Genomic DNA, 18,593 nt, shown 5'->3' with positions numbered 1-18,593 from the left:
ATGGTGGTCAGGTTACGGTTGCCATGGGAACTATAATTTTGCATGTCCTGACCAATCTGCAGCTGGAAAAATAATAGTATGTAAAAACCCAGTATTTCTCTCTGTTTACATTCGAAGGAGGAAGAAAAGAAGATCACAGAATCACAGAATCATAGGGGTTGGAAGGGACCTCCAGAGATCATCGGGTCCAACCCCCCTGCCAAAGCAGAGTCCCTAGAACAGGTCACACAGGGAGACACCCAGATGGGGCTGGAATATCTCCAGAGAAGGAGACTCCACAACCGCCCTGGGCAGCCTGTTCCAATGTGTGAAGCTGCATATAAGAAAGCTGAAACAGATGTGAATTCACCTTCTTCCTTTTCAAGTAGTTTGCACGAAACCTCAATTGTCCCCAGCCCAAGAAGTATCACTACATGAATAGTATGTGCTCCTGGGCATGATCAAGCCTACTTCTGAGTCAGTCACATCTCACCAAGGACATAGTACAACCCCCTTCTTTTTCAGAAGGCACTTAAGCCAACCACCAGCATTCACTTGGAAGTGACAGCTACAAGAAGAAACAACCAACAGCCGACCCAATTTAACACAATTTCTGCTGATGCTGCCTGACCCACACCAAACTGTTTCTCCTAAGGGGTGGGATTCTTACCTATTTTAAAGCAAAGGGGTTTGTCTCTGTCCCCTTCTTCCTCAAGCCTCTCTTTACTTCCAACCACATCATTTCTTGCCTCCAAGATTTTTGTCTAACACCTTGGTTTTTTTCCCCCTATTAAAACCCTGTTCAATTCCAGAGAAGATTGGTTTTGGAGCCATCAATCATTTATAATATACCAAAAAAAGTTGATTCCATCCAGGCTTACTTCATGTTAAGGGATGCACAACAGCTATGAAATAATTTGCTTTCTTCATCCTATTGCTACTGGTTAAGGGCCAGCAGTGTCCCACATCGTATGAAACAGCCATGGCCATGTGGACCTCTGGAACCTGCTCTACTAACATGGTCTAAAAACGTTGGTTAAAAGCACAAGGAGTGACAGAATATAGATGGCACAAAACCAAATCACAGCTAATTTGCAGAAAAGAAACACCTTTTTCTCGGAGCTGAGCCATCAAAACCAGCACATGTTTGACATCCTTTGGATGTGACCACCCTTTAAGAACATGCAGTTTGTGACTATGCACAATACCCATGTTCAAAGCAGATCACCAGTTGGTGGACAAAAATAAGTTATAACATTTCTATAAATACATACTTTAGCCCTCTGGCACACAAATGTCTTTCTTAGTTTCTTTAGCACTGACACTTATCTAAGTTACAACAGAGTCTGATTTAGAATTGTAATTGAAACCTATCTAATGTTACAAACTCTGGTCCATTGGATTACCCTAATGGTAGGATCTTTGGTGGCTTCAATCTGTCTGTCTTTACCAAAAAGCATTAATGTTACAAAAACCAAATATTTCTTATATATGTGTTAAGAAGGATATAGAAAACCAGGTGGCACAACAAGGTAGGAAATGAAGATTCATTACGAAAACAGAAAAATCTGCTAATTGACCCTTAAAAAAAGAGAGTATCAAGAATACCAGAAATAGTCACTGAAATTAGGCATAGAGTTCTGCTATTTAGTGGTATGATATCAATTGCAAATATCTAAAAGCTCTTTTTACTATGTTGGATGTGAAAGGCCAACCTAATCTCTGCTGGAATCATACTACAGCTAACTGATCTCCTGGCATCAAACCTCAAAATGAAATCTGGAGATTTCTTATACACATACACATGTATGTCTACATATCATAGAATCATAGAATGGTCTGCGTTGGAAGGGACCCCAAGGATCACACAGTTCCAACCCCCCTGACACAGGCAGGGACACCAACCTCCAAACCTGAATCTATACAAGGTTGTCCAGGGCCCCATCCAACCTGGTCTTGAACACCTCCAGGGACGGGGCATCCACCGCCTCTCTGGGCAGCCTGTTCCAGCCCCTCACCACTCTTTCTATAAAAAACTTCATCCTAATATCTAATTTAAATCTCCCTTCCTTTAGCTTTAATGCATTCCCCCTTGTCCTGCCCTTACCTCCCCTTTTAAAAAGTTGATTCCCCTCCTGTTTGTAAATATATATGGCATTTTGCATTACTGTTTCCATATATAATATTCTGCATACTATTTGGATTAATACTATGAATGTGTATATATCCCTATATATGCATACATACCTTTACAAACTTAATCATGTTGAATATATGCAAAGCAGCACATATGTTTAATTATATTTTATATATACACCCACATGCATCTAGATATAAAACTAAATACACGTGCAGAACTGTAATGCATATACTCTGATTTCACATAGTATTTATACACTGAGAATGTTCCTAACACAGGTACAAAGAGAAAAAAAAGTCTGTATCTGCATACATAAATAATAGTTTACCACAGTGTAATGCAGCTGAAGAATGCAGAATGCACAATTCCTTCTCAAACCTGAGGACAGAGGTTTGATTAAAAACTCCTTCCACCTCCTTCTCTAAAGGGAAAGGATGCACTTTCTATAGACACTCGTAACGTGATTTCATTTAGCCTTGAGTCCAGCGCCCAGGGAAGGGGGCACAGGACTGTTCTTTGATATATTTCAGACTACATAAAACTCCCATCAAGAAAACAGCCCCATGAGAACAGAAAAGAAGAGAATGATTGAACAGGTGTTTTTCTCTGGGTTCTGTAACTTCCACCCTCCCAAGACATCACACATCTCTATTTGAAAACCACCTCACTGGCTTCATTGTAGGGGAGCACCATGCTCTTCAGCGTCATTACTGGTGTTAGAAAACTGTCCTTTTTTTAGCAACACACTGTTAAACACTGAGACATGCAAACTTACCTGTTTGGTACTTCTCTGCCCAGTAGGAAGCAAAGCTTTGGATTTCTCTGCTATTTTCTGTAAAAATAAGGGGAAAAAAAATAGAAGGAAAATGGCTGAGAAATGACAGTCCAAATATTAGGGGAAGGAATCACATGAAGCTCTTTCTTCTGCTTTTTAAAGGACAGAGAGAAAACTCTTACTACTTAGAAAAAAGAAGAGGAGTAAAACCTCATTGAAAAGTTTGGTCTTACAGGATTTCAAATTCTACAAAGCTTCCAGAATGACAAGGTTATCAAAACTGAAACATGCATTTAAGAACTGACAGCTAGGACGTGGAGAAGTAGCAATTTACCACTCAGATTGGTTTCCTGACGCAACCGGGCATTCACAAACTGCAGTGGCTAATTTTGGGTACTTCTGAATTGATGACAGTTTAAAACAAAAAAAAAACCAACAAAAAAACACCAAAACCCTAAAACCTACATGAAGAGTTCAAATAGATTTTACTCATCAACATAAAAAACCACATTGAAAAGGTGTGTGTATGTATGGGGTGGAGCCCTTTACCTGAATCCTTCCAACTTCTCATTTAATGGGATTACATGATGTTCCATTTACAACCCCCACACTTAAGAGGTTTGAATAGGAGAGAGAAATAATCAACAATATGAGATGGTGCTAGAGATAATGCAATGTCGTTACATAATATACAAGCACAAACTTATTTCCTTTTTACTTCACAGAATCACAAGGTTGGAAAAGACCTTTAAGATCATCAAGTCCAACCATTCCCATCCTAAGCTAAACCATACCCCTAAGTACCTCATCTATCCATCTTTTAAACACATCCAGGGCCCATGACTCAACCCCCTCCCTGGGCAGCCTGTTCCAGGCCCTGACAACTCTTTCAGTAAAAGATTTTTTTCTAATATCCAATCTGACCCTGCCCTGGTGCAGCTTCATGCCGTTTCCCCTTGTCCCATCTCCTGTCACCTGAGTGAAGAGACCATCACCCACCACTCTACCACCTCCCTTCAGGTAGCTGTAGGTCTCTTCACTCTGTCACCTGAGTGAAGAGACCATCACCCACCACTCTACCACCTCCCTTCAGGTAGCTGTAGGTGATGATAAAGTCTCCCCTCAGCCTCCTCTTCTCCAGGCTAAACATTCCCAGCTCCCTCAGCTGCTCCTCATACGATTTTCCCTCCAGCCCCTTCACCAGCCTGGTCGCCCTTCTCTGGGCTCGCTCGAGGACCTCAATGTCCTTCTTATGGTGGGGAGCCCAGAACTGGACACAGCACTCAAGGTGCAGCCTCACCAATGCTGAGTACAGGGGCACAATCACCTCCCCAGACCTACTGACCACACTATTTTTGATACAAGCCAAGATGCCATTGGCCTTATTTACTTATTTACTTTAAAGCCATAGGCAGCAAGTGCTGCAAAATCAATCAGTGCAGAGTGTTTCTAATAGAGCTACATTACTAAGCGAATGTTGCCAGCCAAAATTCATTACACCTATATAATTGTAATATATTCTCCCCGTGTGTTGCAAGCATGGGTCAAACTCACTAATGTAGTATAAGAAAGCAATCAGTGTTTGTCCAGGTTATATTTGCATAGAATTCAATAAATCCATATACATATTCAAAGTTGTTACTGGAGGGAAGAGAAGCGGTTTCAGGAAGGTAAATTTAAATCATTACTACAGTGTTTAAAAGCGAATCCGCTCATCAGTACAGCCTCCCCAGGGTGATGTAGGAGAGCAAGAAGCAAATGAAAAAGCTGCAGTTCAGGTTTTGTTTGTTTTATTAAGCAGCTTGATCTTGGTGACAGGTCCAAGCCACAAAAGGCGTTTGGAAACCTTCTGGCATATAAAGCCATATAGCAGAGCTGTAATGTGAGTTAACATTTAAATTAGCAATGTTTTGCAGTCGCATGCATGTGCACATACAGTATAGACGCTTGACTGAAGAAGTCAAGAAAAGAAGGAAGAAACTCCACACAAACACCTCTGTGGAGGTGCTCCACGTTCCTGCTTCCACCTAAGATGTTCTCAAACTGGTATGGAAGGATGAAAGAAAGCAAGATCCTCACCTTCTGCACTGCTCCATATCTTTGGATGGCATCTGACAGCTGGTTCTTCAGCCTGTCCAGCTGAAGCCGCTCTTGCTGGTTTAGAAAAAACACAAAAACAAAGAAGCCTGGTTATGAGGTCTGTCAGCTGGTTCTTCAGCCTGTCCAGCTGAAGCCGCTCTTGCTGGTTTAGAAAAAACACAAAAACAAAGAAGCCTGGTTATGAGGTCTGTAGAGGTCAATCAAGTAGCAGCTCTGTCTGTGACCATTGGAAATAGTCCTGGTGGGAGACACCAAATAACCTAGGTGGGTTCAAATAGTAGTCTAAAAAATCAGCTGCCAAGATGACACAAGATTTTATTTAGGAATACAAGATGCTTTGATCTTTCAGTCCAAACCAATTAAAACAATTGGATATTCAAGACAGAACTCAAATCATGACTACTGCATAGACTGCTAGCTAAGCCAGATACCTTCTGTGACAGGGATATATAGTGGGACATTTGCTGTCTTGCTTACTGCATTAAGGTGGCATCACACTACCACCAATTCTCAAAGACTGAAATACAAGTAAATTAATACCTTATTGCCAGCAAAAGAATAGTATGCTTGCAGCATGGTGTCCTGCTTCTACTTACTAGAATACATCCTCAGTTCTCCCTTCATAACCCAAGGGATCTTCCTATAAAAAGTCCTTAATTTGGAAAATATGCCACGACAAATACCTCATTTGATGGCAATGGGTGATTTGCTGGACTTGAAAGGTTTATCAACCACAGCAGATTTCCTACTGCCTGGCCTAGAGCCTGATTGTCAGAAACCAAGTTAACTCCACCTTTTCCAAAACATGTACCTGAATGTTACAGAGTCTCAGAATGTTAGGGGTTGGAAGGGACCTCAAAAGATCATCTAGTCCAACCTCCCTGGGAGAGCAGGACCACCTAGATTAGGTCACATAAGAACTTGTCCAGGCAGGTTTTGAATGTCTCCAGAGAAGGAGATTCCACAAGCTCTCTGGGCAGTCTGTCCTGTGCTCTGTCACCCTTCGAGTGAAGTTTTTCCTTCTGTTCACATTGAACCTCTTATGCTCCAGCTTGCACCCATTGCCCCTTGTCCTATCATTGGACATCCCTGAGAAATCACCACCTTTCTCTCTGGAGCTTGCCCAAGCAAGGCAGTAATCTATGTTTTAAAGTGTTCTCAGAAGGAAGACCCAAGCCTAACCTGATGTAACTTTCCAACATGCTGAAAATGTAGTGTTCTCAGATGGAGTGACCCAACCCATACAATGTCAGGCAATAGAAATTGTCCTGAAATTATGCTACTCTCTAAAGAAGTTTACAGGAAAGATGGAAAGGGCCTCTTTATCAGGGAGTGCAGTGAAAGGACAAGGGGTAATGGTTTTAAAATGAAAGAGGGTGATTTAGACTAGATATTAGGAAGAAATTTTTCCCCGTGAGTTTGGTGAGATACTGGAAGAGGTTGCCCAGAGAATATGTGGATGTCCCTGGATCCCTGGTAGTATTCCAGGCCAGGTGGGATGAGGCTTTGAAGAAGCTGGTCTAATGGAGAGTGTCCCTGCTTAAGGCAGGGGGGGATAGAACTAGATGGTCTTTAAGGTCTCTTCCAACCCAAACCGTTCTATTATTACAGATTTCAGGTGTGAAGGAGCTGATGTGTTCAGGATTTACAGCAAGGAATGAACTGCAAGGAAGTGGGACATCACCTTAAAAAATAGTAACAAAAAGACCCCCCAATCTACATTAAAGTTACTAAGCAGAAATGTTCACTTGACAGCAATTTCAGCTCTTTCAGACCACTGCTTAAGACTACAAAAGTAAATTTTATAAAGGATGGGATAAACATTGTTAATTTTTAATTGTACTATTTTCATACAGAGAAGAATATCCTAGAGTTACAGTTCTTCATCCAAAGATATAAAACCATTTTTAGAGCAGAGCAAGTAGCCTTATTTCCATTCTCCAGATAAAAAATACATAAACCTGATGTTTGTTACATGTGCAAAATAAGATAAGATTGCCACCCTGGAGAGCTGATCTAATGGTCCAACACTCAGCTTACCAAAAAATCCTGGAATTCCAGATAGGCCTCTTTATTTAACTTGTTTGAGGCTAGTTTGAAAGGAAGCCCTAAAATAGCCATGTGCTATTTTACATCGGTCTCCTGCCTTGTATCACACTGATCCACTTACTTCAGTATCTTTGCTTCTGAAATACTATCAATTTGTTCAGTTGGGCATCCTGACTCCAATAACTCCAGCAGCACTCAGAGATTCAAGGCAAGTCAAAGAAACTCACACAGTCCACCTTGATGGTGGTACATTACTGCTGGATATTAAGGATGAAATTAAAAGCAAATATGGGTTTTGGTCCCTCTCTGCATGCAAAGTGATACACAGAATATAGGATCAGAAAGGACTGACTGTAAAGCTCTAAATTAATGGAAGGCTTTTCATGCTGTGAGAAATTTTACGGCAGGAAAGTTTGCAGTACTACCCTGATCCCCAAAGGGACCAACAGCTGATACCTACCTACCTATCAGAACTTTTTATTCTAAGGGAGGAAGGCTACAGGCTTTATATCAAAACCTGTAGGTTGAATTACTTAAACTGAGCAGCTGGAAGAGTTAAAAAAAGGAAAAATCTGTTAAATCAGTTGAGCAAAGAGCAGAAAAAGTTATCATGTGATGTCAGTAGAGAGTGGCACGTTTCTTCTTCATATTACCGTAATTGTTCCTATCTCTATTTCCTCTGGCCTTTAAATATTCTCCCTTTAACTTAGTATTTTTTCTCCCCATTACAGTAAAAGCTATTTTGCTGAAGTCCCCAGTGGACGCTACATAGGCTTCAGGAGCAAATAATGACATTCTTGTGAGGCACTGTAATTTGGTTTAACGTGACCTTGTCCGAATTCCCTTTGGACCTGATTTATATCACAAAAGGGAGGCAGGATATCAACACAAAACAGCCCAGATGCCCATATCTCCAAGAAAGTGACTTTTGTTTCATGAAGCTTTGATGCAATTCTTCTCAAACTATGGAAGAAAAAGGAAAAAAAACCAAAACACAGTCCTTGTAGTACACCATTGATTAAACAACATGTTAAAAAAGATAAAAGTATTAAGGTGGATGTCTGCATAAGGCCAACATCTATGTATGGAGAACAGTCATTTCAGGCTTCCTTCCCCATTCTCCAGAGTAGATCATCACTCGTTCTTTCTTTTCCTTTATGTTGTGCTGAATTGAACCTGATCCTCCATCAGTTACAAACGTATCCTGGGGTGATTCAGCTCTGAAATCCTTACCTCAGATGCCTGTTAGCAAGTGCCATCAATCCAGGCTGTAAAAGCCACTTGGACAGAGATAAGTTGTGTGTTTAGAGCAGTGTTTTGGGTTTTTTATAGGTGGAAGGACAGTGAGAACAGAGTTGAAGTAATGCAGGAATTCGGAGAATGGCAGGAAGTGAGTGAGGGTAAAACATCAACTCAGACCCAGAAACCATAGGGGTAGTGGAAGCAAGAACATAACACAAAAATTCTAGGCAGAATCAAGTAAAAAAAGAATTGTCTTTATTCTCATTTGAGTTGCTGAATCACCTGTTATATGCGTGAAAGTTCTCAACTCTCACACCAGCTCACAGTAAGTTTTTGTTCTTCCCCAAGATGCATACAACAAGCTGAAGCCAGCAGGAATATATGAGGTGGAAAGGACAGAAACCTCTTTGTCCAATAGTTGCACTGGGGACCAGAGGCTGGGGATCATTCATGCCCCTGAGACAACAATGTTCATACGAGTTGAACCTACCGATGACAGAAGACCAGTGTGTACAACAGATGGGGTTGCTGTGGGATAAATTTTAATTCAAAGTCCTGCTCTGATCTAGACTGCAATTAGCTACTCATCCCCACTGTTGCTTTCACATTAGCATACAGCACTGAAGGAATGTCATATCCAGAGATGCTCCACTCCTTTGTCCTTTCTGGACACTTAAAACACACTTCCAAACTCATCTGCACCAAGTACACCCACTGCACAACTCAGTCTTTAGGTAATGCCAAATCATGTGGGGAGAAGTGTGTGGGCTAGTCAAGTCTTTGTGGCTGAGTTCTTGATTCCCAACTCCACAGGATCCAGTTTGGGGAGAAGAAATAGTTTCTGCAGCTGTTTTCCCATTGGTATTGTTACACAATAAGCATAGCTTGCTTATTGTGTAACAAGAAGGGAAGTTATAGCAAGACATGGAGCTCAACAGCTTTAAAGCACCCACTATCCTTTCTTTTTTTCATTATTCCTCCATCCATAAACCCCAGAACTCTTCCCCAACAGTATCTTGAATAACACATACCCTAGATGAGCCTCTGACAACCTCAGACAGCTGCTTGATGGCTTTGGTGCTAGTCGTGATGGTTTTATTAGTCTCCTGCTGGGTTGCATGCCTGCAGAAGAGAAGAGATGATGGGAATTGCAATTGAAATTAATTGCATAATGAGACACTTCACTTTTTCAAGCTGTAGAGCGATTGAGAAAACAACACACAACACATGGAGCCAGAGTAGAACTACACAAGTCTGGGCCCTTGACCAGTAGTGGCTCAGAGAAAGCTGCAGGGAAATAATAGTGAGGAGATGCCCAGAATGTTCTTCTTGTCATCAGCAAAAAGACAATGGCTGTGGACCTGCAAATTCAATGGGGGAAGACAAGGTGAAAATAAGGGGTTAGTAGTTAATGAGGCCATCACAGACTGTTGGCATTTCAACTAAAACTGTCAAAAGAAGAGTTGTATAGCTAAAAGAGGTGGGACTGGGAAGTTACCTGATGGGTTGCTCAGGAAACTTTTGTATTCAGAAGAGAAATTGGAAGAGACAGAAATGGAATGGGAATTTACTTACCATGAACATCAACCTGCTTATGACATTGTTTGTACATGAAAGCACTGTTAACACGAAGGTGCAGTGCTGGTTTATGAGCACAAAAACAGGTAGGGAGCCAAACCTGTCCCCTCTCCAGTCATGGCTGTCCCTCTTGTTTACACCCCAAATTCCAGTACCATTATTTATTGGAGGCACTGTGTGGTGGCTTCGCTGTTCAGGACCACACAAAGTAGGAGAAAGAGCCCAAAGGTATTTATTTGCTCAATCCAGTAGATCTCAAGCTTTATAAGGTCAACAGGGTATTTTCAGCCTCTAAGTTTCCCCAGGGGGTACTTCACATCTTTTTTTAGTTAGAAAGTAGTGGCTTTCCACAATGTTTCAGTCAAAAACTCAAGAAAGACCTGGAGAAAATGATCATTTTCTCTCCCTTAGAGGACACTTCCGAGCCATGGTTGCATTGAAAAGACACATTCGCCAGTGCTCTAATTTCAAGGTGGGTGGGATGTGGAGTGAATGGAAATTTTTGTTATTAAAAAATGTTAAGATGACTCCTTATGCCCCCTCTGTCCAGAAGACCCACAGCGGTCCTGATGCTTCGGCTCCTTCCTGCTCTTTGACAGCGTTCATGGACCCCAATTCTTTCAATGCTTACATCAATTCTTTCAGCCCCTCCTTTGAGAAACAAGCCAGACCCAAAACTGCAAACTAACAACAAATAAATCGAGACCTTTAAGCAAGCACTCCACTGAATGTCATTTCCATCTGCTCAGGCTAGATGGACATTGGCATCATGAAGTGTAATATTCATCCCCAAGGTAAATTTTTGCAGGTTTTATCCACTGAAGTAAGATCTCTGTGAAGACAGTTCAGGTGGGAAAGCTGTCTATGATAAAAGTACACATTGTACCTACCAGGGCTGTATACAAATGGAAGCACAACATGAACATCTCTTAGCCTCACAGCAGTAAGGTACATTAAGGGTTGTACCAGGCACAGAGAAGGCATGGACTCCTTTGGCACTACACAGGAATGAGAAACGATCTCACACAAAGACAGGACAGGATCTGATAACTAATTATTCTGAGTTAAAATAAGATACAATTTCTATATCCATTCATCAAATGCACTTCATTTATTTATGATCCCAAGACCCACTGCACCAGCTGACTAAATCACTTGTAATCTGAGATTGGAAGAGGTCATATCTACCGCAGACAGGCATTCCACACTCTCATCCCAAGAGAGGGAGCTAGGAGTTGAATTCTGTCATGTCGACTGCTTTGAGGAGTACACAGTTAGCCTGACCACCAAGCTTTTAATCGAGTAGATCTTGCCACCAAGAGCACAAATTTCATAAGCAGCAGTTTCAAGAATTCCACAACTAATTCTGCTTAATGCAATGCAAGGCGCTGGAGTTGATGTCCAGTCACTTTGCAAAACTCATTAAATTATCTGCCCACAGAATGAGTCAGGGATTTACATACCAGCAATTTCCCATCCCCAAAGTAAAATGGCTTGTTAGGCACACGCATTTGATCCTTCCCAGTCTGTAAAGTTAAATATAAGCCTCCATCATTTGCATTCTAATGCAAATTTTGCGTTAAGACACCTTACGTAACCAATCCACGCCACACACAAACTTCACACTGAACTGCTGTGAAATAACTGGGAGTACAGAAAATAATTTTAAAAGTTCTGCTTTCCACCTCTTAATTCAAAATGCACTCTAACCAACATGCTGGTACTTGAATTTGGCACTTCCTACTATGTTGTCAGCCCAATTAACTTCCTATTCTTCAGCCGCAGAGATATGCTCAGGAACGAGGCAGTGATTATATTTAATTTACATTAAATGCTATTAAGATCTTCATTAAAAAAGAGGCCTTGAAACTCCACTCCCCATAGCATTTTATTTTTAATGTGTAATGGTAACAAGATATGTCATTATTATTATTATTATTATTATTATTATTATTATTACTACTACTACTACTAGCTTTCTTTATATTCCTCTCCCTATGGAAGTGTGGAAGTTAATTAAAGGGGTGTCTCTGATGAATAAAATTTGTTTCTGAAAAAGTCTTCCACACAATAGTAAGTTAAATACTCAGTCTGGGGAGATAGCGACAACCTAAAATACAAACGCTGTAAAAGACTTATCTGAAAATAAGCACCCCAGGAGTAAAAACAACACAAAAAAAGAGCTTCTCTTAAGGAGAATAACATCTCTTGCTGTGCATTTCTGTATGCACAAAGATTGCAAAGACAATGCCCTAAATAATACAATAGATGCCACACTGCTCCCAAAGTTTCCTATGGCTGCTGTTTTCTTTACAGGAGAAGTACAGTCCTCCGAATCCATAATCCCCAGCCAGCAGCTGCTTACAGTTTGTTCTTTGAACGATCGTATCTCTAATTTATTTATCCAGTTTCAAAATGAGCAGAGAGAAGATGCAGATGCGGTGGCGGCTGCTTCCCTTCTCCGCAGGGACAGAATGAAGGAGCTTAACTACTGTTTGCACCGTTTCTTTGAGACACTTGATGAATGGCCAAGTCAACAAAAAGTAATCAAAACCCCAAATGCAACAGCAAAGACTGACAAGGGAAAGACTCCTCTCTGCCTCGCTGTGCCTCTTGCCACTCAGTAATCCCAAAGAGCTTTGTTTTCTAGTTCCAGCAGGAGAAAGGACAGGCATTTCCATATATAATACCGGATATGGCTTATTTTACTTTCCTCTGATCCCTAATATAAGAACAATAATAAGTTTTTCAGGTACAGATCAAGGATACCTTTACTGTACTGGCTTAAGGTTCATTAGATTTTTGTATCTCCTTTGTCACAGTGCAACTGTATAGCAATGGAGCAGGTTTAGGTATTTAGGAGATGGATGGTCAAGTAGGTTTGGCTACAGTTAAGCCAGGTAGTGTAGCATAACTTAAACCATATATTTGCCTTTTGCACAACAGGTCTAATGCCTAACACTCACTCCACTTTTCTTGTACAAAAAGGAAGGTTTTTGTACAAAAACCCCTAAGATCAGCTATGCCAGGTCGGTTCTTGGGTGCACACTTAAGCTCTTTGATATTCTATATATGAAATAAGAATTAGAGTGCACTGAGCAGAGCACTGAGCTGCATGATCTGTGGCTTAAGCAGAAGTAGGTTGAGGATCTTCATTTACATATATTCCACTGTTGTTGGAAACATAACATATGCAAGGATGCATCAAGCATGTGCAAGGAAATTGTTCAAGGCATAAGACTTTAGCCAATCTCTTCCTTGCCTTAGAGCTGGACTTTGTAAAGCACTGATGTCAGTGGGAGCTGATGTTAGACCTCAGCATACTATAAATATGGGTATATAAAACCATATGCACTGGCCACAGGCACAGCCATGGAGTAGCAAGTGGTATGTAGTCCCTGAGGCTCTTATTCCCCTTCCTTCACCTAATCAAGGTACTTGACTTCAGACAAAGCCAAGGGAGATCCTTCACGGTCTGTGGAGTGGGGTACCTCCAGAGGGTCTGCAGAGACGTCCATCTTTCAGTGGCAGCCCACCACTTCTCAGTGTCTCCTACACAGCTAGGATGACCCTACAAGCCAGTTAAGGATATTTCCAGAAAGAGTTGATCCAGGCTGATGTGTTCAACAGCTGTTTTAGCAAACACTTATCTACAGGATGGAAACTTGTGTTATATGAGACTGCTCTAATTTAATGGCTATAAACAGGTCCGTTTCCCATCCACAATGGCTGCTGACTCTCCTTCCTCAGGGAGGGATGATTGCAGTGGGCATATCTCATCTATAACTATTTCCTACAGACATAAACAAAGAAGCAAGACGAAGAGCTAGGAAGAAAGGTTGTTTCACCTAGCCCCAAAAGTGTCCTTACTGTTACAATCATCAGAGGAAGAAAGGCTAAATCTACTAGTTTTGGCTCCAAACTAACATTCACAACTCTTTTTTTTTCCCCCCTTTCTCCTTTAGGATTGTCATGTTGAGGGATCACTCACAACAGAGCAAAATAAGAGCTCTAATTCTGGTCTGTCAGCAAACCACTTTGCATAGGTGTAAATCATCCAGCAGTGTAAAAGTCAAGAGAAAAATAGACTGCTACTCCCAAGTTTCAAGCCACACAACATTCTCTAATAAAAGCCATCATAGATTTCCAATTTGCCTGTCACCTGAAAGTATGAGGAGATGTGGCCCTATTTTTCTTTCAGGAGCTTAGGGGATGGTCTGTGGTTGTGTGGGAAGAGAAGGGGAAGTGTTTCAAATCAACCTGGCACCGGTGCTACGTCATCTCTAGAGACGAACGTGGCTAAAGGCTAGCAGCTAAATTGTTCAGTGGTTCTGGATTAAAACATAGGAATTTTAGTCAGAGAGCAATCTTCACAAATTTTACCACAGTAATGCAACTGGGGCAATACATAACAATACAAACCCTAGCAAAATTTTCTGCCTTTTTTTCCTTTTTCTTTTTTTTTTCTTCTTGATTTCTTCATGAAATAAATGATAAATGAAACAGCAGTTATTACTGAAGTGAGGAGCATATTTGCTCTCCTACAGAATTTGACAGGTCTTTGCAAGCAGCTATTGACCTTCTACCAAAAATTCTGTGTATTTTAACTAAATGATATCCAGGACAGTATAAAAGACCCCCTCTTAACCCTGCATCACCTACTGATTAGTTCAGCACTGCCTCAGACTCCGTCAAGTCCCTACTGCCAACTCAGAGACCACTCAAAACAGGACCCCACAGGAAGTGGCTTAACAGTGTCTCAGCCATCAGTCATCTATCAAGCTATTTCTCCTTCCCCCACCCGTACTGTTCCCAAGTAAGTTTTAATTTAAAAGAAAAATCACTTTATTTCCTAATAAAAGAACCTCTTGGATCCTTTGTAAACGCCCTGCTAGCACTGAGCTGTATTACACCTCCCTCCCTCTCATTATCCAGTAAGCCTCTTAGCTTATCAGAGACAGAAATTAATTTAATTCACCATAAATTCATTTTGATGAACCCTGGTGCCTACTATCATAATAGTATTTTGTTCTTTTTTTTTCCTTCAGATGCTGATAAACTGCTTACTACTTTTTAACCATTCTTGCAACTTAGGATGTCCAGATGCAGATCACCTTCTTGCCCTACATTTCTGAGAAAAAAAAAACAGCATAGAATCATAGAATGGCATGGTTTGGGAAGGACCCAAAGGACTACAGAGCTCCAACCCCCCTGCCACAGGCAGGGCCACCAATGTCCAGGCCTGGATCTGCACAAGGTTGCCCAGGACCACATCCAACCTGGCCTTGATCACCTCCAGGTATGGGGCATCTACCAACTCTCTGGGCAACCTGTTCCAGCACCTCACCCCTCTCTCTGTAAAAAAATTCCACCTAATATCTAATTTAAACCTTCCTTCCTTCAGCTTGAATCCATTCCCCCTTGTCCTGCCATTATCTACCCTTTTAAAAAGTTGATTCCAATTCTGTTTGTATGGTCCCTTCAGGAAGGCTGAAGCACGTCCCTCCCTTTTCAGCCTGAGGACCTCAGCTGCCCTCCTTGAGCTCTTAACACTCCCCAGCGTTTCCAACATTGCCCCGATAATCCTTTTAGCGCCATAAGATAAATGGCATCAAACCAGGACTATTCTGATTGCTTTGCCTTGTGCTTTCTAATTCTGTTGTGCCTTTCCCATTTCTGCATTAACGAGTGGACCACGACTTAACATCTGTCACAGAAAGGTTACTGGGACGTATCCCTGCAGCAATTCTCAGTAGCATAGTCTAAAGGTGTCTGTAACAACACCAGAAAGCATCTAAGGGACATACAATCTACACATATTTGCTAACATGCCTTTCTCCCAGTAATTTACTGCTGGTCTTTCCTGGGGTTTGGATTAGAGCTGTCTATCCGGGTTTTCCAGAAGCATTATGCCCACTTAAGGCTCAGGGTTGCTGCATTCAGGACTCAGTAGCAGGAGTTAATGTAGCCAGTCAACTTGCAGGGAGAGATAGGGAGAAAGAACTACAGGGTCCTGCAAGTAGTCCACAAACACAGAAAATGTTTTATATGCCACAAAAGAGTAATAGAAACTGTCCTCCTTTTCTGAAATTTGCAAAGAGATGGATGAGGTTGACCTCATCACTACCTACAGCTACCTGAAGGGAGGTTGTAGAGAGGTTGGGGATGGTCTCTTCAGCCAGGTGACAGGAGATAGGACAAGGGGAAATGGCACAAAGCTGCACCAGGGCAGGGTCAGATTAGATGTTAGGAAAAAAAATACTGACAGTGTTGTCAGGGCATGGAACAGGCTGCCCAGGGAGGGGCTTGACTCACACTCCCTGGATGTGTTTAACAGACGGGTAGATGAGGGATATGGTTTAGCATAGGACAGGAGTGGTTGGACTCGATGCTCTTAATGGTCTTTTCCAACCCTGTGATTCTTTAATGTGTTACACTTTTAACTCATAAATCTTTCTGGAAACACTGCCTATGTGGACTCCAATATACGCAAACTTCCTCTTTTAACTGGCTTCTTGCAGAACACAGTCTGAAAGCTACAGACACAAAATGCAATAAACAGTATATCAAATCACAACAACAAAAAACCCACAAAATAATTTATGTTTCTGCTTAAATACATTTTCTATTAATTTATACTTCAGCAGGAATTAGTTCCTTGTCTTTGTTTAACCTCAGCTGGGAATTAAGCCTCACGCAGCCACTCGTTCAATCCCCCATGGCAGGATAGGGGAGAGAATCAGAAGGGTAAAACTTAAAGAAATAATGGGCTGAGATAAACACAGTTCAACAGATAAAGCAAGCTGTGCATATAAGCAAAGCAAACCAGGAATTCATTCACTACTTCCCATGGGCAGGCAGGTGTTCAGCCATCCCCAGGAAAGCAGGGCTCCACGACACGGTACGGAAACTTGGGAATACAAATGTAATAATTTTGAATGTCAGCCTCTTCCTTCTTCCCACAGCCCTATAAGCTGAGCATGACATAGTATCATAGAATCTCCTGTGTTGGAAGAGACCCATAAGGATCACTAGTCAAACTCCTGGCTCCACACAGGGCCAGCAAAGTCAGAGCATGGGATTGAGTGCATCATCCACATGCTTTTTGAACTCAATCCAGCTCGGTGCTGTAACCAATAGAGAGGATAACCTGTTCCAGTACTCAAGCACCCTCTCAGTAAAGAACATTACTAATGGTTAATTAATAATATTAATGTGACCTTATTAATGTTTATAAATATGTAAAGGGTGAGAGTCAGGAGGATGGAGCCAGGCTCTTCTCAGTGAGAGCCAGCAACAGGACAACGGGCTACAGGTGCAAGCTCAAGCACAGGAAGTTCCAAGTGAATGTAAGGAACTTTTTCACTGTGAGGGTGATGGAGCACTGGAACAGACTACCCAGACAGGTTGTGAAGTCTCCTTCTCTGGATACATTCAAAACCCACGTACATTCATTCCTATGTGTTTTAGTCTAGGTGATCCTGCTCTGGAAGGGAGATTGAACTGGATGATCCTTTGAGGTCCCTTCTGACTCCTTACATTCTGCGATTCTGTGAACCTCTTCTGAATATCCAACCTAAACCTCCACCATAGGGTGTGGAATATCCCTTTGGTCAGCTGTCCTGGCTATGTTCCCTCCCAACTCCTTGTGCAACCCAAGCCATCCCGCTGGTGCAGTGGGGTGAGAAACAGATAAGACCTTGGCTCTGTGTAAGCACTGCTCAGCAGGAACTACAACATCCCTGTATTTTATCAACACTGATTTCAGCACAAATCCGACACACAGCGCCACATCAGCTACTATGAAGAAAATTATCCCAGCCAAGAACTGCACACTCCTGCATTTCAGAGTAGAACCAGAAACAAAAGACGACCGTGTCTCCCTAATTAGGAACTTCTCAGCCATAAAACTCTCCATGGCAAAATCTTCCTGAGTGTGGAGTTGAGCCAGGGACTTGCACAGGCTCTGCAGGTCACTGCAGGAGATCACAGCCCTATCTGTTGTATGTTAATGTTAATTCCAGTGGCTACATCACCACGTCTATACAGTCCTAAGCAGCTTTAGGGTTTCAGGTGCTGTCAAGAGCACCACTTCACACTGCATCATGTTTTCTGTGCTTGCTGGATGGTGAGGTTTTTTTTGATAGCATGACATGCTGCCACGTTATCAACAATATAGTAATAGACACCCCCACTCTGTGTGATGATCCTAACTGATAAAACTGATAGACTGGATTAGCAAGTGTGGGTGTACAAGTGTGCAAGAACATCTCCTGCACACACACACATGCATGTAGGAAAGACAGGGACAAATGTGTACAGTTCTGGGCTCCCTGGTACAAAAAAGACAGGGATCTCCTGGAGAGAGTCCAGAGGAGGGCTAAGAAGATGATTAAAGGACTGGAGTATCTCCCCTACGAGGATAGTCTGAGTGACCTGGGGCTGTTTAACTCTGAGAAAAGAAGGCTAAGAGGGGATCTTATTGATGTTTATAAATATCTCACGGGGGGAAATGGCCAGCCTCTTCTCAATGGTCTGTGGGGACAGGACAAGGGGAAATGGCCTCAAGTTGGAGCATAGGAAGTTCCACATCAAAATGTGGAAGAACTTTTTCATTGTAAGGGTGACAGAGCCCTGGGACAGGCTGCCCAGGGGGGTGTGGAGTCTCCTTCTCTGGAGATATTCAAGACCCGTCTGGATGTCTATCTGTACGATATGTCCTAGGGACCC

General features: G+C 42.0%; 1 protein-coding gene across 2 annotated transcripts in view; it reads right to left on the bottom strand.

The window, feature by feature from the left end:
* TSNARE1 (t-SNARE domain containing 1) overlaps positions 1-18,593 on the bottom strand; it is a 533,676-nt gene that overhangs the window by 263,860 nt on the left and 251,223 nt on the right. For both annotated transcript variants that reach the window (XM_084259975.1, XM_084259974.1), the window contains exons 6-8: positions 9,317-9,407; positions 4,974-5,048; positions 2,895-2,951 (exon numbers count right to left, since the gene is read on the bottom strand). In XM_084259975.1, coding sequence (XP_084116101.1) covers positions 2,895-2,951; positions 4,974-5,048; positions 9,317-9,407 — 223 coding nt within the window. The remainder of the gene's footprint in view (positions 1-2,894; positions 2,952-4,973; positions 5,049-9,316; positions 9,408-18,593) is intronic.

This window comes from Gallinula chloropus (genome assembly GCF_964237585.1).
Source record: "Gallinula chloropus genome assembly, chromosome: 2".
NCBI classification, from domain to species: Eukaryota; Metazoa; Chordata; class Aves; order Gruiformes; family Rallidae; genus Gallinula; species Gallinula chloropus.
The sequence above is the reverse complement of the archived record's forward strand: the minus strand, read 5'-3'. Positions and strand labels throughout refer to the sequence as shown.